This window comes from Palaemon carinicauda, unplaced genomic scaffold (genome assembly GCF_036898095.1).
Source record: "Palaemon carinicauda isolate YSFRI2023 unplaced genomic scaffold, ASM3689809v2 scaffold152, whole genome shotgun sequence".
Classification (NCBI taxonomy): domain Eukaryota; kingdom Metazoa; phylum Arthropoda; class Malacostraca; order Decapoda; family Palaemonidae; genus Palaemon; species Palaemon carinicauda.
In genome coordinates, this window is record NW_027169059.1 from 73282 (window position 1) to 96019 (window position 22738).

The 22738-nt window shown below is 43.0% G+C and overlaps 1 protein-coding gene across 1 annotated transcript in view; it reads left to right on the top strand.

Moving 5' to 3' along the window:
* Positions 1–353: 353 nt before the first annotated feature.
* Positions 354–22738, top strand: part of LOC137635637 (nucleolar protein 58-like) — a 29927-nt gene continuing 7542 nt past the window's right edge. Inside the window, exons 1-2 of the mRNA XM_068368100.1 lie at positions 354–474; positions 11019–11317. Of these exons, the coding sequence (XP_068224201.1) occupies positions 11039–11317 (279 nt within the window). The 5' untranslated portion in view covers positions 354–474; positions 11019–11038. The remainder of the gene's footprint in view (positions 475–11018; positions 11318–22738) is intronic.

The window sequence follows — 22738 nt, forward strand, 5'->3', positions numbered from 1 at the left end:
GGTAAGAGCAAGAACGAATACATTAAACTTGAACTGGAGGAATCATGACCAAGGAAAAAGTGAGATAAAGAATCATTAAAACATTTTATATTGAGAGTGTAAAGGTTATGACAACATAAGACACAGGTTCAACATTCCAACGGAAAACCAGAGTGAAAGTAAAGAAAAATGATTAGAAGAAATTATGCTTTTTTAATATCAACAATAATAGTGAAATACAAGAGAAGAAAAACTACATTAAAGAAATCTGGAAGACAAGATACAAGAACATTGAAGAGCGCGACTAAACAAAACGAGATGTGGGAGGAGCCGATGCAAAGGCTTATCCCACAGACTGGACTTCCGCTGTGAGTCCGACTGTGACCGCTACCAGCCTACCACGCCACACACACGTTTTTCTAATTTTAAATCTCGTTACTTTGTTAACTATTAGACATTTTAACAAATTTAGAAGGTGTAAAGTGTAGACAAGAGGTTTGTGAAGTGTATTTAAATGTTTATTTTATATATTAAGTGTTTATTATTAGGCTTAAACCCTCTTACCCCCCTGTAAACATCAAGCTTAGGGTAAGCTACGAATACAGTAGGTAGGATGGGGGTCTGTGTGGGGAGGGCCATAGACCCCCCGATTACTCAAGTAGGGAGGGGGAATGGGTCCTGGGTTAGGTTAGGTGGTGTTTTTGTGGTTTTTCAGTCTGTCCATACGAACTACAAAGACTCCTCATGCCTAACACCTCAACTAAGGTTCCATATCGGTATTTTTGTAGTGAATTACAGGGCAATGTAACCTAGGAAAAAGACTACTGTTTCTTATAGAAAAAATTACGCTCTCTTCAAAAATAACACTCGTTTCCGTTGCAAATGAATAGTTTCATAAATATATATACATCTATATCCTACGATAATGGGGGACCCCCAGTGGGAACTCCGGGTTTCGGGTGGGGAAAACATACTGGGGAAATGATATATAATTGTTTTCCTATAGTAAATAACGTGAATTAACCGAATTTGATGTTCATTTCAATCGGCAACAAACAGATCAACCAATTCGGATAACCTTGAGTTGCACAGTGTTACTTCTCTTACGAACGAACGATAACATTAGCAACGTTACCAATAATACACAGTGTTACCAACGTTGACGTATGGTACACAGAGTTACCAACGGCACACTGACATTACTGAAGATAGTAATGATAGATATTTCCATATGTATTTTAAATAATTTCTCCATATAAGTTTTACTCAATATATAAAAAGTACAAAAAGGGCACAGAACCTAACAAACCCACCTAACCTAGCCTAGTAGTATGACAGGTCACAAAATAACATTTGATCTACATCGGACGTTGGCAGTACTGGTTACTGTATTTTTTCATGATACAATCTTTGTAACGGCGCCTCCAAAGTTTATCCAGATATACTGTTTTGTATTTTCCTCCGGTTATTATAATTTCAAGAAGGTAATGTATAGAGAAGAAAAGGCTTGTTTTACGTTTATATATCGATTCCCTAGTATGTTTTCCCCACCCAAAACCCCGAGTTCCCTCTTGGGGTCCCCCATTATCGGAGGATATAGATGTATATATATTTCTGAAACTATTCATTTGCGACGGGAACGAGTGTCATTTTCGAAGAGAGTGTATTTTTTTCTATAAGAAAAAGTAGTTGTTTTTTTTCCTAGGTTACATTGCCCTGTGTAGCTTAACCTAAGGCAACTCGTAACCCCAAGACAACCCGTAACCCCAAGACAACCCGTAACCCCAAGACAACCCGTAACCCCAAGACAACCCGTAACCCCAAGACAACCCGTAATCCTAAGACAACTCGTAACCCAAAGACAACCCGTAATCCTAAGACAACCCGTAACCCCAAGACAACCCGTAACCCAAGGACAACCCGTAACCCCAAGACAATCCGTAACCCCAAGACAACCCGTAACCCCAAGACAACCCGTAATCCCAAGACAACTCGTAACCCAAAGACAACCCGTAACCCTGACAACCCGTAACCCCAAGACAACCCGTAACCCAAGGACAACCCGTAACCCCAAGACAACCCGTAACCCCAAGACAATCCGTAACCCCAAGACAACCCGTAACCCCAAGACAACCCGTAATCCTAAGACAACTCGTAACCCAAAGACAACCCGTAACCCCAAGACAACCCGTAATCCTAAGACAACCCGTAACCCCAAGACAACCCGTAACCCAAGGACAACCCGTAACCCAAGGACAACCCGTAACCCCAAGACAACCCGTAACCCAAGGACAACCCGTAACCCCAAGACAACCCGTAACCCCAAGACAACCCGTAACCCCAAGACAACCCGTAATCCTAAGACAACTCGTAACCCAAAGACAACTCGTAACCCAAAGACAACTTGTAATCCTAAGACAACTCGTAACCCAAAGACAACCCGTAACCCCAAGACAACCCGTAACCCCAAGACAACCCGTAACCCCAAGACAACCCGTAACCCAAAGACAACCCGTAACCCAAAGACAACCCATAACCCTGACAACCCGTAACCCCAAGACAACCCGTAACCCCAAGACAACCCGTAATCCTAAGACAACTCGTAACCCAAAGACAACTTGTAATCCTAAGACAACCCGTAACCCCAAGACAATCCGTAACCCCAAGACAACCCGTAATCCTAAGACAACCCGTAACCCCAAGACAACCCGTAACCCAAGGACAACCCGTAACCCAAGGACAATCCGTAACCCCAAGACAACCCGTAACCCCAAGACAACCCGTAATCCCAAGACAACTCGTAACCCAAAGACAACCCGTAACCCTGACAACCCGTAACCCCAAGACAACCCGTAACCCAAGGACAACCCGTAACCCCAAGACAATCCGTAACCCCAAGACAACCCGTAACCCCAAGACAACCCGTAACCCCAAGACAACCCGTAATCCTAAGACAACTCGTAACCCAAAGACAACCCGTAACCCCAAGACAACCCGTAACCCCAAGACAACCCGTAATCCTAAGACAACTCGTAACCCAAAGACAACTCGTAACCCAAAGACAACCCGTAACCCCAAGACAACCCGTAACCCAAGGACAACCCGTAACCCCAAGACAACCCGTAACCCCAAGACAATCCGTAACCCCAAGACAACCCGTAACCCCAAGACAACCCGTAATCCTAAGACAACTCGTAACCCAAAGACAACCCGTAACCCCAAGACAACCCGTAATCCTAAGACAACCCGTAACCCCAAGACAACCCGTAACCCAAGGACAACCCGTAACCCTAAGACAACCCGTAACCCAAGGACAACCCGTAACCCCAAGACAATCCGTAACCCCAAGACAACCCGTAACCCCAAGACAACCCGTAATCCTAAGACAACTCGTAACCCAAAGACAACTTGTAATCCTAAGACAACTCGTAACCCAAAGACAACCCGTAACCCCAAGACAACCCGTAACCCCAAGACAACCCGTAATCCTAAGACAACTCGTAACCCAAAGACAACTTGTAATCCTAAGACAACTCGTAACCCAAAGACAACCCGTAACCCCAAGACAACCCGTAACCCCAAGACAACCCGTAATCCTAAGACAACTCGTAACCCAAAGACAACTTGTAATCCTAAGACAACTCGTAACCCAAAGACAACCCGTAACCCCAAGACAACCCGTAACCCCAAGACAACCCGTAATCCTAAGACAACTCGTAACCCAAAGACAACCCGTAACCCCAAGACAACCCGTAACCCCAAGACAACCCGTAATCCTAAGACAACTCGTAACCCAAAGACAACTTGTAATCCTAAGACAACTCGTAACCCAAAGACAACCCGTAACCCCAAGACAACCCGTAACCCCAAGACAACCCGTAACCCCAAGACAACCCGTAATCCCAAGACAACTCGTAACCCAAAGACAACCCATAACCCTGACAACCCGTAACCCCAAGACAACCCGTAACCCCAAGACAACCCGTAATCCTAAGACAACTCGTAACCCAAAGACAACTTGTAATCCTAAGACAACCCGTAACCCCAAGACAATCCGTAACCCCAAGACAACCCGTAATCCTAAGACAACCCGTAACCCCAAGACAACCCGTAACCCAAGGACAACCCGTAACCCCAAGACAATCCGTAACCCCAAGACAACCCGTAACCCCAAGACAACCCGTAATCCCAAGACAACTCGTAACCCAAAGACAACCCGTAACCCTGACAACCCGTAACCCCAAGACAACCCGTAACCCAAGGACAACCCGTAACCCCAAGACAACCCGTAACCCCAAGACAATCCGTAACCCCAAGACAACCCGTAACCCCAAGACAACCCGTAACCCCAAGACAACCCGTAATCCTAAGACAACTCGTAACCCAAAGACAACCCGTAACCCCAAGACAACCCGTAACCCCAAGACAACCCGTAATCCTAAGACAACTCGTAACCCAAAGACAACTCGTAACCCAAAGACAACCCGTAACCCCAAGACAACCCGTAACCCAAGGACAACCCGTAACCCCAAGACAACCCGTAACCCCAAGACAACCCGTAACCCCAAGACAATCCGTAACCCCAAGACAACCCGTAACCCCAAGACAACCCGTAATCCTAAGACAACTCGTAACCCAAAGACAACCCGTAACCCCAAGACAACCCGTAATCCTAAGACAACCCCGTAACCCCAAGACAACCCGTAACCCAAGGACAACCCGTAACCCCAAGACAACCCGTAACCCAAGGACAACCCGTAACCCCAAGACAATCCGTAACCCCAAGACAACCCGTAACCCCAAGACAACCCGTAATCCTAAGACAACTCGTAACCCAAAGACAACTTGTAATCCTAAGACAACTCGTAACCCAAAGACAACCCGTAACCCCAAGACAACCCGTAACCCCAAGACAACCCGTAATCCTAAGACAACTCGTAACCCAAAGACAACCCGTAACCCCAAGACAACCCGTAACCCCAAGACAACCCGTAATCCTAAGACAACTCGTAACCCAAAGACAACCCGTAACCCCAAGACAACCCGTAACCCCAAGACAACCCGTAACCCCAAGACAACCCGTAATCCCAAGACAACTCGTAATCCAAAGACAACCCATAACCCTGACAACCCGTAACCCCAAGACAACCCGTAACCCCAAGACAACCCGTAATCCTAAGACAACTCGTAACCCAAAGACAACTTGTAATCCTAAGACAACTCGTAACCCAAAGACAACCCATAACCCTGACAACCCGTAACCCCAAGACAACCCGTAACCCCAAGACAACCCGTAATCCCAAGACAACTCGTAACCCAAAGACAACCCATAACCCTGACAACCCGTAACCCCAAGACAACCCGTAACCCCAAGACAACCCGTAATCCTAAGACAACTCGTAACCCAAAGACAACTTGTAATCCTAAGACAACCCGTAACCCCAAGACAACCCGTAACCCCAAGACAACCCGTAATCCTAAGACAACTCGTAACCCAAAGACAACCCGTAATCCTAAGACAACTCGTAACCCAAAGACAACTCGTAACCCAAAGACAACCCGTAACCCTGACAACCCGTAACCCCAAGACAACCCGTAACCCAAGGACAACCCGTAACCCCAAGACAACCCGTAACCCCAAGACAATCCGTAACCCCAAGACAACCCGTAACCCCAAGACAACCCGTAATCCTAAGACAACTCGTAACCCAAAGACAACCCGTAACCCCAAGACAACCCGTAATCCTAAGACAACCCGTAACCCCAAGACAACCCGTAACCCAAGGACAACCCGTAACCCCAAGACAACCCGTAACCCAAGGACAACCCGTAACCCCAAGACAATCCGTAACCCCAAGACAACCCGTAACCCCAAGACAACCCGTAATCCTAAGACAACTCGTAACCCAAAGACAACTTGTAATCCTAAGACAACTCGTAACCCAAAGACAACCCGTAACCCCAAGACAACCCGTAACCCCAAGACAACCCGTAACCCCAAGACAACCCGTAATCCCAAGACAACTCGTAACCCAAAGACAACCCATAACCCTGACAACCCGTAACCCCAAGACAACCCGTAACCCCAAGACAACCCGTAATCCTAAGACAACTCGTAACCCAAAGACAACTTGTAATCCTAAGACAACTCGTAACCCAAAGACAACCCGTAACCCCAAGACAACCCGTAACCCCAAGACAACCCGTAATCCTAAGACAACTCGTAACCCAAAGACAACCCGTAACCCCAAGACAACCCGTAACCCCAAGACAACTTGTAATCCTAAGACAACTCGTAACCCAAAGACAACCCGTAACCCCAAGACAACCCGTAACCCCAAGACAACCCGTAACCCCAAGACAACCCGTAATCCCAAGACAACTCGTAACCCAAAGACAACCCATAACCCTGACAACCCGTAACCCCAAGACAACCCGTAACCCCAAGACAACCCGTAATCCTAAGACAACTCGTAACCCAAAGACAACTTGTAATCCTAAGACAACCCGTAACCCCAAGACAATCCGTAACCCCAAGACAACCCGTAATCCTAAGACAACCCGTAACCCCAAGACAACCCGTAACCCAAGGACAACCCGTAACCCCAAGACAATCCGTAACCCCAAGACAACCCGTAACCCCAAGACAACCCGTAATCCCAAGACAACTCGTAACCCAAAGACAACCCGTAACCCTGACAACCCGTAACCCCAAGACAACCCGTAACCCAAGGACAACCCGTAACCCCAAGACAACCCGTAACCCCAAGACAATCCGTAACCCCAAGACAACTCGTAACCCCAAGACAACCCGTAATCCTAAGACAACTCGTAACCCAAAGACAACCCGTAACCCCAAGACAACCCGTAATCCTAAGACAACCCGTAACCCCAAGACAACCCGTAACCCAAGGACAACCCGTAACCCCAAGACAACCCGTAACCCAAGGACAACCCGTAACCCCAAGACAATCCGTAACCCCAAGACAACCCGTAACCCCAAGACAACCCGTAATCCTAAGACAACTCGTAACCCAAAGACAACTTGTAATCCTAAGACAACTCGTAACCCAAAGACAACCCGTAACCCCAAGACAACCCGTAACCCCAAGACAACCCGTAATCCTAAGACAACTCGTAACCCAAAGACAACCCGTAACCCCAAGACAACCCGTAACCCCAAGACAACCCGTAATCCTAAGACAACTCGTAACCCAAAGACAACTTGTAATCCTAAGACAACTCGTAACCCAAAGACAACCCGTAACCCCAAGACAACCCGTAACCCCAAGACAACCCGTAACCCCAAGACAACCCGTAATCCCAAGACAACTCGTAACCCAAAGACAACCCATAACCCTGACAACCCGTAACCCCAAGACAACCCGTAATCCTAAGACAACCCGTAACCCCAAGACAACCCGTAACCCAAGGACAACCCGTAACCCCAAGACAATCCGTAACCCCAAGACAACCCGTAACCCCAAGACAACCCGTAATCCCAAGACAACTCGTAACCCCAAGACAACCCGTAATCCCAAGACAACTCGTAACCCAAAGACAACCCGTAACCCTGACAACCCGTAACCCCAAGACAACCCGTAACCCAAGGACAACCCGTAACCCCAAGACAATCCGTAATCCTAAGACAACCTGTAACCCTAAGACAACCCTTGACCCAAAGACAACCCTTAACCCTAAGACAACCCTTAACCCAAAGACAACTTGTAACCTTAAGACAACTCTTAACCCTGTGCTTACTTCCTAACTAGCTTCCATTGAGAAACTGGGTTTTTCAGATGTGTTTCTTAGTTTATCCCATTCCTTAGAATAGAGAAATATTTTTCTCCAATGATTAAAGTCATCAAAACTGTTCAAAACACCTTTAAGTACAATAGTGACGCCTCTCATTCCGCCCAAAAAGGAAATACAGAGGCTGGACAGATGTTTGAGTCCAGCTCAAACTTGATATTTTGTATCCTCTGTAACCTCACCAACCTTGTGAGCTAAGGATTGAGGGTTTTGGGGGAGCCTATAGGTCTACTTGCTAAGTCTTCAGCAGCCATTGCCTAGCCCTCCCTGGTCGTAGCTTGGATGGAGAGTGGACTTGGTCGCTGATTATACGAATATATGGTCAGTCTCAAGGGCATTGTCCTACTAGTGAGGGCAATGACATTGTCCCTCGCCTCTGCCATTTAAGACCGTCTTTTAAACAGGACTCCGTGGCAAGTTGCTAAAGGTTGCCAGGATACTCATTGTCTTCTAATATTGGAATGTTGCAACGCGACGCATTCGTCTCAAAATTCATGAGGCAAGTGCCAGTTGGTCTTGGATTTCCACCCACCTAAACATTAGTCTCCGTAATAAAGAGCTTAAAGGTTTGCATTTGGTGCCGGAACAAGTTAAAGTTTTGGAAATCATTTGTAATTTTCATAACTCTACAAACTTGAAGCTCTTTACACATACGACCCTACCATCACCTACCCCTGGGAATTCCTGCCTGCAATTGCAAAGTGGCCTTTGTTGACTACTGTATGTGTGAGCAGGGTGGTTGGTCTGCCCCCCCCCCCCCAACTAGCGAAGGGTAGTTGCACCTTGCTAAAAGTTTTACGGCTAGTTTCAGCTGTCGCCGAAATATATCTCGATTTTAAAGAGCTTCAGGTTTTTATGGTTAGAAGAATACAAATCATTTCAAAATATGTCATATTTATGCTAAGACGACTTAATTAAGACTTACCCTTTTACGGCCTGGTTTATCTCTCATAAATCTATTCGTGTGGCAGATGAGATTGAAAGCGATAAGCAGGTCTACTTCCCTGGAATTTTATACCTTGTGAAGTAATGGAGATTTTTTTCTATATTTTGATTTTTATTATCTTTTAGTCAAGTCACCTGGTTTCAAGGAAACAAGATGAATTTTTGTGGTTGAGGAGGGATATGGGTGAGGAGGGGCTGGGGGGGGGGAATGCAAGGAATAGATGTGGATGGAAATAGTTGACCGAGTGGCCGACCCTGTATACAGTGAGATTAATAAGGTCGAAAGTAGCAGTAGTTTTAAGTATATAGAGAAGTAATCTTATATTCATTCCAATAAATTGTACAAGCCAAAAATTATTCATAACAGCGATGTCAAAAGGTTTCTTACTTTAAAGAACTTTATTGATTGCAATAGTAGTACAGAAATTTGTTTCTACATATTCTGTTTATTTACTTCCTAATTTCATTATGTTAGTCGTAGTGTTCAATGAAAATTAATTGGAAAACATTAAAATATAAGTACAGTAAAAGCAAAGTTTAGTATATTTGTATTACCAGGACTGTTTAAAACAAGGGACTGAGTTACACTCGGCACTGGACAAGTTCAGCTGTTGGCCAATTCCTTCTTTCTGGCTGGTCGTGCCCCCCGTTTCAATTTTTAACAACTTCTCATTTAGTAACTTTGTATTTTCCTTATCATCAGCATTCTTAATAATACAACAGTGTTCCCTTGGAAAATCTCTCTCTCTCTCTCTCTCTCTCTCTCTCTCTCTCTCTCTCTCTCTCTCTCTCTCTCTCTCTCTCTCTTTTTGGCTTTTCAGTCCATGGATTGTTAAGTTCTTGATCAGGAAGAAAATCCTTGAAGTATTTCTTCAGAAACGTAGTTCGGTCCTCATTTCCAGCAGTCAGTAGTTATCATAGACTGTTCTTCATGAGGGTTTCAGTCTTGTACATTGTACCTTTGTATGGGTTAGACCGGATTTTAACCCTTTTACCCCCAGGCTCTTTGGAAATTTCCAACCCTTAACCCCCAAGGGGTTATTTTTTCCCCAGCACATTTTGCAGTACAGTATACATTTTTTTAGATTGCTCTAACAGCCTTAATTTTTGTCATAGAGAGGTCAGGTTGGTCTCATTCTCTTGGAAAATGCCTGAATTTTCTCAAAAAATTATTGAAAATATGAAAAAATAAATTTTTATAGCATTTATTTGCAAGGACGTACCGGTACGTCCATGGGGGTAAAGGGATAAGTTTTGTGAAACGTACCAGTACGTCCTTTGGGGATAAAAGGGTTAAGTCTTATGCATCATGAAAACGAATGTGAACGGCTCCTCTAGTCCTTTCAGCTTCTTGATGACCTCCAAATTGTTCTTGTTTTCTTTCCTTATTCTGAGGTTTGTGTAGAAACAGTGCCTCCCAGTAATTCAGGCCTCTGTAAATGAGATTCGTTATTGATTTTCAGATGTTCCTTATGCGATTACATTCACCTCCACTTCCTATGTGAAGTCTCTGACAGGCTTTTTGTAATGTCTGCCCCCTCTTTGATATACTGTACTGTATCATTATTATCATTATGAAATAATCTGCAACCTTCAATGAAAAAGGGAATTTTACATGCCCTACAGATCAAACAGCCAACAGGAGAAGTCTCCTTTGTGCCAAAAAAAAAGTGTAAAGTGAAGATGGCTGTTCTCGTTAACCAGATTAATCGTTCTTGGAGAAGGATGTGCTTATGTTTCCCCATCCTTTACTTTTTACCAATATAATCTCATAGGCTTCCCCTTTGGTTAAGGTGCATTATGCTGTCCGTGTGCACCTGTACTCTCCTGTTGGAAATCATTCTTCAATTAGTGCTCTACGCAATTAAATGCTCTACTTGAAAGAACTGCCGATTGCAGGGTGGACACTTTATAATAGCTACGTGATTTCCGGACAAGTGTTCTGTGAATTTTCCCTTCAGTTCTTTCATCCTTGTTAAGGCAACTGATATGGTTTCTGTGATTATGTTTTTGGGAGGACAGCTTTCTAAACTTGACCTTTATTAAATGCAAGCTGATATTGTGGTTTGTTCACACAAGCCATTGTTGTCAAATGCACCAAAGAATTCTTACCAGTGAAGGTATGTTAGTGATATAGAATTAATAAATATCCTAATGAAAGGGATCCTCTTATCTATCATAGTAAAACCCTCTTTCAATCAACCCTGAACATAATCACGAGTATTTTATTGGATAATGGAAAGAGAAATGAACATCCAATCTTATTAATCATTTCTTTCCAGGTCAAACTCGAAGCAGCAGAATGGGGTACAGGAAGAAGAAGAAAAGTAATCCATCTAAGATCCAGAAGTTCAAGAATCTAAGGAAGAAGAGGAAGGAAGCCTTCAAGCAACAGTCCAAGAAAGTCTTGAAGAAGCCCCCGAACGCTCCTGGAGACTCTGAGAAGAAAGACCCCAAGCACTCCTACGCTAACGACCGCTCGCTGACTTTCTACGACGGAGTTTGGGTCAAACAAGACGCCGTCGCGGCATTGCAGAGCCTCAAGGCAGAGTTGACAAAGAAGAATTTGAGCCACAAAAAGGTTTGTATCTTTTGTTTATTATCTAGATACAGAACAATGCTGTGCTTTATTTGTTCTTACTCGAATACAAACTCATCGATTAATACAGGTATGAGCGGGACTTCAGTTTGATGTGTGTTTTAGTATGACTTCAGTTTAGTACAGGTATGATTAGGACTTCAGTTTAATATGGGTATGATTAGGACTTCAGTTTAATAGGGGTTTAAGTATGACTTCAATTTAATATGGGTATGAGTACGACTTCAGAGAAGCTGAGACAGCCACTTAAACTTTCAACTACTGTATGTGGTAGAATAAGCTGGCTTGTGGTGGTTAGGCTCCGCCCACTCGCCTGGTAGAGTAGCTTTACTTTGACTTGGCCGTTGCACAGTGCAGACATGCTTCTTGATGTCCTCACCTGTCTGATTTACTCTTTTGTTTTTCCTTTCACACTGAGTAAATGTTCTTGCAGATCTTTTTATTCGAGGGATTTGTCAATAGAATACATACATACATACATACATATACCAAGGCACTTCCCCCAATTTTGGGGGTTAGCCGACATCAACAATGAAACAAAAACAAAAAGGGGACCTCTACTCTCTACGTTCCTCCAGCCTAACAAGGGACTCAACCGAGTTCAGCTGGTACTGCTAGGGTGCCACAGCCCAACCTCCCACATTATCCACCACAGATGAAGCTTCATAATGCTGAATCCCCTTACTGCTGCTACCTCCGCGGTCATCTAAGGCATCGGAGGCAGCAGCAGCCAAGGATATGCAGACTTTTAAAACTTTCCCTTGTACGTAGTACTGTTAACAAACTACCCTTTAATGTACAGAACACTTAATGCATGTACTACAGTACCCTAAACTAAAACAGGCACAAATATTAAAGGCGATTTTATATCATGCGTTTCCTAAACACGCCAAAAAGCACGATAAAAAATGGCAACCAATGTTTTGTTTACGTTTCTCTGATCATAATGAAGAAACAAACGCATTTACTGTACACATCTGTGTATAGGTTAGTTTTTGCATCAATTATATTGATTATTCAGTACAGTATGTTGATTTTGTTATTACCAATATGTATATATATATGGGTTATGAAAAAAATCCGCGATGGTCGAACCGCGAAGTAGCGAGGGTTCACTGTAGTGTGTTATTTCCTGGCACGATAGGTGTCCATGTTTTCCCCAATTGCCATTTCCCATTGGATCTGTTGCGACACACGATCGAGAACCACACCAATCAGAACTTGCATTCATTCTTTGCATGATCGTTACTTTTGAGACGCCAGGGAACTTGTAAACCTGTTACCTGTTCCTTCCCAGTCCTCCAGAACCAGAAATCTTTTAATACCAGATCTCCAGACGTGCAGAAACTATTCCACAGCTTAGATTTTCCCACACCCAGAAATCTGTCGAGGATAAGGGATTCTTCCTGCACCCCTACAGATTCCCAGACGCCAAGGTCTTCCAACTCATTCGCATGAATGGGATTGGAATATGTAATTTCTCAGGTGTCATCATAGTACTTGCGCAAACACCGATTTTGCTAAATGATCATCCTCAAGCCTTTAGCCTCTAAGGCATGAGAGCCAGAAACCATCTCTTAAGGAGACCTGCCAGTACTCGTTCATCCCTTCTTCATCTGCAGGGGGTTGCTCCAATCTGTTCACAAACTGGCTGGTGAATTTCCAAAGGGGAAAAAGGACTTTTCGAGGAAGCGTTGAGATGATGTCATCGAAGGGGTCTAGGGAGTGATGATACTCACTTGCTAACTGGTACCCTTAGCCTCAGTCAAGCGAGGGTGATCTGCTGTTACAGTTACCTGTGTTGCACCGGGAGCCCGTGAGCTGTCTTCTGCATTATAGACCAGGGTAAGGTTGGAGTGTATCTTGTTCCTTTTGCAATATGTAGGACTGTTCCTTGCCATGGTCTTTGCTCTGTTGTCTGCAAAAGTCATCCGACAGCCATAACCTTCAGGTTAGTGATCATGGGCCTGGTGTGAAAATGGTGAACACTCCTAAATGGACCGATCTTGAGTACCGTAAGGTAGGCCAATTGGGGTATCGTTTACACTGCTCCTCGTACCGTTACGGAGAGTAGCTGACGGAGTTCACATGCCAACCAGTACCTGTGGGGGTCGGTTAGCAATCATGAGCTTTGGAGCTAACAGCTACCGCAGTTTCTTTTAGAACCCCTATGGAGTTTTCTCACCAACTAGTACTTATCAGGTCATTCAGCAAGAAGAAACTTGTGCAAAAGTGTTTTATTCACTGTTTGCACCCAAACAGTATTAAGTGATTGGTCCTTCAGGACAGAATGCCAAGCCCCTAAGCAATTGAGGGTAAGGATACATTGTCATGCGAAGCTATTTTCCTGTTCCCCTCCTAATTCTGACGAGTGTTTCTCAGAAAAGAAGTCGAAGAGGTCCAGGAATCCCAGTTGTGAAAAGTCCTGTAGTACTTTTTATGACACCATCTCTTCTCAGTAAATGGACAGTTCATTACTGGTCCTTAGTTCTAAGGTGGCAAGAACCACATCGGCTGAAGATGCGAAGCCCTTTGCCGCCATCCCAGGTGGCTAGTTTTGCTACACAGGAACCAGGCTGGTCGGAGATGCAGAGCCATGCGGTCTCTTTCCGTTTGGCAGATCTGGATCAGCTTGGTCATCCATATTCTACCTGGATAGGGAGGTGCTGCTCCTTTCTCTGTTAGGGATACTTTGCTTCCCCAAATTGAGAAGCCAACACCTTTCTAGGATGTCATTGTGCTCTTGCATTCTTACGCAACCACAACTCACTCTCCACCTCGACCAACAGAGGGAAGCATATATAGTACAGCCTCTGTCTCTTCTTTTATGAAGTACTTCGGTACATTTGAATAAGGAGATACACCACTGCTCTTAACCGATCCTGTTCACTGTGGACTGTGTTGAGCCGGTCAGTCACTGGTCCCCTCTCAGCGCCTCCAATTACCAAGCCCAGCCAACCACATCCAGAGAGCAAAAGCAGTACAGTTGACTCTCCGTACACTGTACCACTCGTGTCCAGGTGCCAGGGACTTTTCCAGATCTGTAAAAATATTCACAGCCCAGTTCATGACAGCATCCTGATTATACATACTAAGACCTTTTCTGGTTTGAGAGTTCCTATTATAGGGAGTGAAACCAAATACAAAACGGGTTGACGAGCACATAGTCTTTTGTCAAGCTCGGTATTGCCCTTTAGTAACAGACGTACTTGCTCTTAGGATCAGATGGGAGCTGGCTTCCTCATTTACTTCTGAGAGTGTGATGTTAAGGTAGTGGTGAAATGGAATACTGTGTATCAGTACTCCTTCGTCCACCTTTCAGTATACTTCAAGGGCTCCAGTCTCTCGAGGGAGACCACAGCCAGTCCTTGGCTATGGCAATTGGCTCAATTTTGAGGATTACAGCCTTCTCCTAGTCTCAGCATAACCACCACCACCACCTTCCTCCAGAAAGCATTGGACACTGATCCACTCATTCTTGCCCCTCCGAGGCACAGTCAAGGAGGGGTTGGAGAGGAAAAATAAGGGGGCTGTTGATGCAGAGGTAAGGTTCCTGCCATCACTAGGGAAATGCTCTGCTTTGCGCATGGCCTCTCAATCCAAAATTGTTCCTTGCCTACCTTCAAGATTCCATATCTGGACATGTGACATAAGGTAGAACAATCCTAGATTTTTACGCGGTAAGTCTTGAACGATTTTCTCCAGTCCTCTCCCGTCGGCTCTTCATGAGTCGTCGCAAGGACATACTGTATCTGTACTCATCTTTGCCAAACGGGTACTCTTCAGGCTGTGTTCAAATGGAACTTTGTTCCATAATCCACATCCGGAGAGGATAACACTTCATGCTTTTGTTGACACACACACACACACACACACACACACACACACACACACACACACACACACACACACACACTCACTCACACACTCACACTCACACTCACACTCACACACACACACACACACACACACACTCTCTCTCTCTCTCTCTCTCTCTCTCTCTCTCTCTCTCTCTCTCTCTCTCTCTCTCTCTCTCTCTCTCTCTCTCAAGCAGTACAAGGTGGGGTCACCAAAATAGTTCCAACACTAAGGCAATTTGGATATAGACGGGTGATATATCGTTTGAAATTATTTGATCCACAAACTCAACGACTAAGGGGACAGTTAATAGAGGCATTCAAAATTCTTAAAGGAATAACAAATGTAGATTACAACAATTTATTCACGCTTAGCACAAATCAGTCCAGGGGTAAAGGATACAAACTGGAATTGAAAAGATACAACACCACTCAATGTGGCAATTTCTTTACATACAAAATAGAGAATACTTGGAATAGACTTCCAGCGGATGTAGTAAACAGTAACACTTAGGTAAACGAGTTCAGGAATAAGGTAGACAAGATCAGAAGAACTCTCTAAATGCTTAAACAAAATCGCTCGACCAAAGAGCAAGTGGAGTCTCTGCTAATGAGCTAAAAAGTCTTTTGAGACATTCAAAATCCTTGTAACACTCTCTCTCTCTCTCTCTCTCTCTCTCTCTCTCTCTCTCTCTCTCTCTCTCTGTGTGTGTGTGTGTGTGTGTGACCACAATGTCATAGAATTGATAGTTCATTCCAAAGCAAGTGATCACAGAATTAATAAAAGCACAAAACTTTGGGAAGGATATGGAAAATATAACTTTTACAGTAAGAATATAAAATGGTCAGAAATAAATGAAGAACTGAATAAAGTATGGAAAAATGTATTTATAAGATAATATACAGGTAAATACGGACATACTGTACAAAATACTGGAGAAAATTGTTGAAAAACATGTACCGAAAAAAAACAATAAACAAAAGACGTGCATACCAAGAGACAGAAGGATCTTATTTCAGAAAATTAGAAAGTGGAAGAAAAATCTTGCAAAAGAAAAAATGTGTGGAAAATGAGAGAAATAAAATGTAAGATAGAAAATGCAGAACAAAAGATTATACAGTCGAAAGAAAATGAAAAAAGGGACTTAGAAGAAAGGACACTTCAAAATATAAAAAGAAACCCCAAAGTACTTTACTCCTATGCAAAAAAGATGAATAAAAGGAGAATAGAAATAGTCCCTCTAAGAATTGAAGGACGTCTAACGAATGAAAAAAAGGAAATATGCAACATATTAGCAGAAAAATATAAGAGTGAGTTCACGCCAAGAATTGCGAATGAGAATAATGAAACAGAAATGAGAGAAGAAAATGTTGAATATCTAACGGATATAGATATTAATGAAGCAGATATTGTCACGGCTATAAACGAAATTAAAAATGGATCGGCAGCCGGACCAGATGGAGTTCCAGCGATTTTGTTAAAAAAAACTGCAAACACTATCGCGAAGCCGCTTGCAATACTGCTAAGACAGAGTATAGATATGAGCGAGATATATGTTAAACATAAATTAGCTTATATAACCCCTATCTTCAAAAGTGGATCAAGACTAGAGGCAAGCAATTATAGACCTGTTAGTCTAACATCACATATTATGAAAGTGTATGAGAGGGTAATAAAAAAGAAAATAATGAACCATTTGGTCAAAAATAATTTGTTTAATATGGGTCAACACGGTTTCGTACCTGGAAAAAGTACACAGACCCAAATGATAGCACACTATGAAAACATATACAAAAATATGATAAATGAAAAAGACACAGATGTGATCTATCTAGATTTTGCAAAAGCCTTTGACAAGGTAGACCATAACATATTGGAGAAAAAAATGAGAAAGCATAATATTGTGGGAAAGATAGGAAAATGGGTAAAAGAATTCCTGCAAAACAGAGAACAGATAGTGGTTGCAAATGACGAGAAATCAGATGAAGCCCAGGTAATATCTGGTGTGCCCCAAGGTACGGTATTACTGTAGCTGCACTGCTATTTGTTATTATGATCTCAGACATAGACTGTGATGTTGAAAACTCCGTAGTGAGAAGTTTCGCCGATGACACAAGAATAATTAGAGAAATTACTTGTGATGAAGATAGGAACTCACTACAAAGAGATCTAAACAAAATATATGAATGGGCGGAGATAAATAGGATGGTATTTAACTCCGATAAATTCGAATCAATAAATTATGGAAACAGAAAAGGAATGGTGTATGCATACAAGGGACCTAATAATGAGACAATCACAAACAAGGAAGCAATTAAAGACCTTGGTGTAATTTTGAATAGGAATATGTTATGCAACGACCAAATAGCAACACTGTTGGCTAAATGTAAAGCAAAAATGGGAATGTTATTCAGACACTTTAAAACAAGAAAAGCTGAACACATGATAATGCTTTACAAAACTTATGTGCGTAGTACACTCGAGTACTGCAATGTGATATGGTACCCACACTACCAAAAGGATATTGCGCAAATAGAGAGTGTACAAAGGTCCTATACTGCTAGAATAGAAGAAGTTAAAGACCTTGACTACTGGGAAAGACTGCAATTTTTAAAACTATACAGTCTAGAAAGGAGAAGAGAACGCTACATGATAATACAAGCATGGAAGCAAATAGAAGGAATTGCTGAAAACATCATGGAGCTTAAAATATCAGAAAGAGCAAGCCGAGGTAGATTAATAGTGCCAAAAAGCATTCCAGGTAAACTGAGAAAGGTGCACAGGACATTAATCCACTACGCACCAGCATCGATAATGCAGCGACTATTTAATGTGCTGCCAGCTCATCTAAGAAACATATCAGGAGTGAGCGTAGATGTGTTTAAGAATCAGCTCGATAAATACCTAAGATGCATCCCAGACCATCCAAGACTGGAAGATGCAAAATACACCGGAAGATGCATTAGCAACTCTCTGGGACCTGGGGGAACCCAAACAAAAAATAAGGTAAGGCTCTCTCTCTCTCTCTCTCTCTCTCTCTCTCTCTCTCTCTCTCTCTCTCTCTCTCTCTCTCTCTCTCTCTCTCTCTCTCTCTCTCTCTCTCTCTCTCTCTCTCTCTCATATATTGGCGAAGGTTCTAACCACAAACAAAAGGACTCAATTTGTACATTACTAATATCAGGTTCCTGATCATTAGGGACCACTGAACCACTCATGATAGCAAGGAAAAGGGAATATCAAAGGGAGAAGAGTGAATTTTCTCTCTCTTCTTCTCTACCACCTCCTCTTTCTTCATTCTATCCTCGTCTTCAAAAATTTCATAGAAGGAAGAAGCAGCATCAGTAATCCTGCAGAAGGCCTTACTAAAGCTCTTCTTTTGGAGGGAGTGATAGATCTTCTGATTACTTTTCCTTGGGACTTGATCAGGTGGATCAGTAGGTCAGGTGAGGTTGAGCATTGCTCTTTCCTACGTCATTCCTGTCGTGAATAAGGAGGAAGGCCTGTCCCTTTGGACGCTGTTCATCTCTTTCAGAGGGAGTATTGCCTTTCATCGTTCAACAGGTACCTTAGGAGTTGGACAAATGGTTGGATGAAGTTGAACGGTCTTGGCCGGTGTGACACTGCAGGGTAGCGGTTCTACACACACCAATCACCAGCACTGTAGGCCAGATAAGGGTAGGATATGTGCTGCACTTGAAACCACCCTTCTCCTCCTCCAGGGTTTTGTCATCCGGACTGGGAGCTGGGTATGGCAGATACTTATATACCAGGAGCAGATAATGGTCTCTCCAGAGATTGAGTACTTGCACCTTTCTGCTGTTTTCTGTGGGACACACTGATGTGGCCCCCGAGTCAAGTGATGTCCTGTCCTGATAGCTTTCAGGTGGGTCACAAAGAGAGAGATTAGGATAAGGGTCGTAAAGAAAGTGTCTCCAAGCAGGTCACTTTTCTGTAGATCACAGACATCCTTACTTGCCTCTACCGAAGAAGCACCTCAATAGAGTTTGGATCCCACCACTTCAGGGAAATGATCCATGCTCAAAGGGATCTTCGAGCTTCCTTGCTTACCTTGGGGTTAGGTGCTTGGGTGGGATGGTCCTTATCCCTAGGGCACGGGCACAGGCTCCTGCTGCTAACCTGACGAGGGGATCATAGTCTTTTCATCTGCTGTAGAGAGTAGGAGAGTTTCAGGCTCTTTTTGAAGTAAAACATTGAGGGATGCAGGTTCAGTCGAGTGTACGACGCAAACACAGTACCAGTTTGGTACCCTCATGATCCTATTTCTCCCTGTAAATTGACAAAAAGTTACTTGGTGTCACATCAGGGCTCTACAGTACTACTAAAGTAGAACTCGATGGTTTGCGTGCAAGTGTTGAAGTCTTCTCATTACCCCTTAACAAGAACAAAGTTGCCGGATACTGTTCCTTTTGGCTTAGTGAGGGTGTTTGCTTGCAGATGCTTTAGTCAGTTTGTACCTTTGCCACATCAAGCAAGAACTCGCTAGCCCTCCGGTTTACATGTCGGCTCACTTGGAAGTGAAGGTATTGGAACACCCTTGGCACTTTGCACCTTACTTGGACCCCATTCCCTGGATCTTGAGGTGGCTACTCAGTAGTAATGTAGCTCTCCATGTTCCCTCACTGGACTTGAGTGCATCCCATCTAAGGTAATGAGTTTGACATAAATGTTAAGAAGTAGAATTACTGGTTCTTCTAGCTCTTTCTTGTTTCTCTCTCTCGAGGGGATGTAGCAATTGCCTCCCTTACACGCTGGTCGGACGTCTGATGCTGAGACGTTACTCCTGTTAGGGAGGTAGGATTTCCGTATTCTAGTACTGGCTTCATTTTAAGCCCGTACCGAACGAGGCCCTAACAGCTTCTGCATCCTCATGGTTGGCTGTTAGACGGTTGTTTGAGTCACCTTCCTCGTTCCCGTACAGGACCAGGAAAGACGATTTGTCCAGGGAAGAAATAACCATCAAGTTTGGTTATAAGACTCTCCCTCCCCTCCCCCAACAATGAGTGAGTCTCCCTCTTTTAAAGCCTTCATAATTATAAGTATGTCTGGGTGGCCTGGCATCATCTAAGAGTATTTGGCATTCGTTTTTGCTATCTACAGTATGTAACAAAGTGTGTCGTTTCATCTACTGTGATGTTAATTGTTATTTTATCATAAATTGTATATCTATCCTTTCATCCCAATTTACTGTCGACTATTTGCCCTTTCTACCATTCCATTTAAACTTGGTTTATCATTGGTAATCTCACACTTTAATTTCAAAGAATTCACATCATTGTCTTAAGACCTTCACTAATGAACTAGGGTGCATTGTGCGAGAGGAGCACCTCTAGGCATGAGTTCCCTGTTAATGATTTGGACTGCTGTTCTGGCACCGCAGGAGACATATCCCTATTTGAAAGGACTTGGGTTTGTATAGCTAGACAATATACAAATTGCTCTTGAAAGATTTCATTTTTTACGAGAGCGAAATCAAAACACGAGTACAAAACATAAAGCACAACTGGATAATTCAGTCATTTAAACGGTAGTTTCTTGCCATGTCAGGATAGAATTAAGGAGGGAATCTTATTGCTATTGTTACTAGCTAAACCACAAACGTAGTAGGAAAAGCAGGATGCTATAAGCCCAAAGGCTCCAACAGAGAAAAATAGCACTGTGAGGAAAGGAAAGGGTCTGGGAACTATCTTATTTATTTTCTTGTGGAGGAATTTGTCCTTGAATTAGAAAGAATTAGTACCCCTTATTCTACTCAACATTTTCTAGCATTGTTTGATGATAGCATACCTTAGCAGCCGTTTCCCCGATGCTGGACAAATTTAGTAGTGTGCTTCATGATAGATTTAGATTATTTAGTTTTAAGTAAGACTTCAGTGTATAAATGTAGTCTTTCCTTTGAATAAAAGGAAGTATTAAACTTGTTAGGCTGGGAGGAATGTAGAGAGTAGAGGTCCCCTTTTTGTTTTTGTTTCATTTGTTGATGTCGGCTACCCCCCAAATTTGGGGGAAGTGCCTTGGTATATGTATGTATGTACATACATACATATACCAAAGGCACTTCCCCCAATTTTGGGGGGTAGCCGACATCAGCAATGAAACAAAACAAAAAGGGGACCTCTACTCTCTACGTTCCTTCAGCCTAACCAGGGCATAAACATAAACATAATGATTTAGTATTTAACCTTGTAATGTATGAAGTAGAGATTTTTATTTTTCAATATTAAACTTACCCGATAATCATGTAGCTGTCAACTCCGTTGCCCGACAGAATTCTATGGAGGGATACGCCAGCTATCACAATACTAGAAGGGGGTGTATTTACCAGCGCCACCTGTGGCCAGGTACTCAAGTACTTCTTGTTGACACCTCAATTATTCCTCTGTCGTGCTTCCGGCAAGACGTTCTGGGATACGCTTATGTTCTTGGAGTATTTTCACGACTTTGGTGAAGTATTTCTCTTTGATTTCGGCTGTCGCTTTACTGGAAACTTCTATATTAGCTTAGTTAGCTTTTGGAATTAATTTGATTAATTATGGTGACGAGAGAGTATGAACTCTCGTTCACCTTTCAATGGCCGACCCTTCCCTTAGACGGAAGTGTTGGTGTCTAAGAGAGTATAGACTCTCTTTCTTAATTTTGCTTAACAAAAGTTATAGATTTATTTTATATCTCTCCGCCTCTTATAGGCCTCTTCGATTAACTTCCTTTTATTATAAACTCATTAAAATTAATTTTTATATTTGTTTATATTCGACCTTCCTAATAGTAGGCGGTCTTTTACCGAAGTTAATAACTTTGAGCCCGTCATTTCGGTTTTACCTGTTAACATATTATGCTATTTCCGCCACAGAGTTTGAAAGATTTTCTTTGACAGTCTCGTACTGTTTTCAAAGTTGAACTAACGTTTTGTTTTGTCTCTGCAGTTGTTGACGTTCAGAACGTTCAACTTGCACTCTATCGTTACGATAGAGAAAGAATGTTCACGGTTTCACGTTGCAGTAAGAGTAACCGTGTCTAGCGTTTTGTTCATTCTTTCTTAACTTAATGGTTTTGATCCTAATAAAGGAACTTTTCAGTTTTTTTCCTTTAACAATAATATGTTTTAACGATATATATGATTGGGCTCTTCTCTCAGGTTCTAAGTCAAGAGAGAGAGAGAGAGAGAGAGATAGAGACGGAGGGAGAGAGAGGATAAACGTTTCATTCAAGCCTGCCAGGCGTACGAGTAACGTCGTTATCGTTTTTTGCTCTTCTCCCTAGTCTCTTTAGGGGAAGAAACTAAACGTTTCTAGAGTGATCTAGTGTTTAGTCTCTTTCCAACCACTGAATTATCTTTCATTACATTTTTCTGTTACATTGTAATTCTGTTTTCGCAATTACTAACTTTGAGAAAGGATAGAATTGCGTATTTCAGGTACAAACCACTTAAAGTTTCGAGTTCAGTGAAATAAGTGCAAACAGAAATCAAAGTGATAAGTGATTAGTGCGTGAGGGTACTTTTGTGCGCGCCAGTCGTCCTCCCAGTCC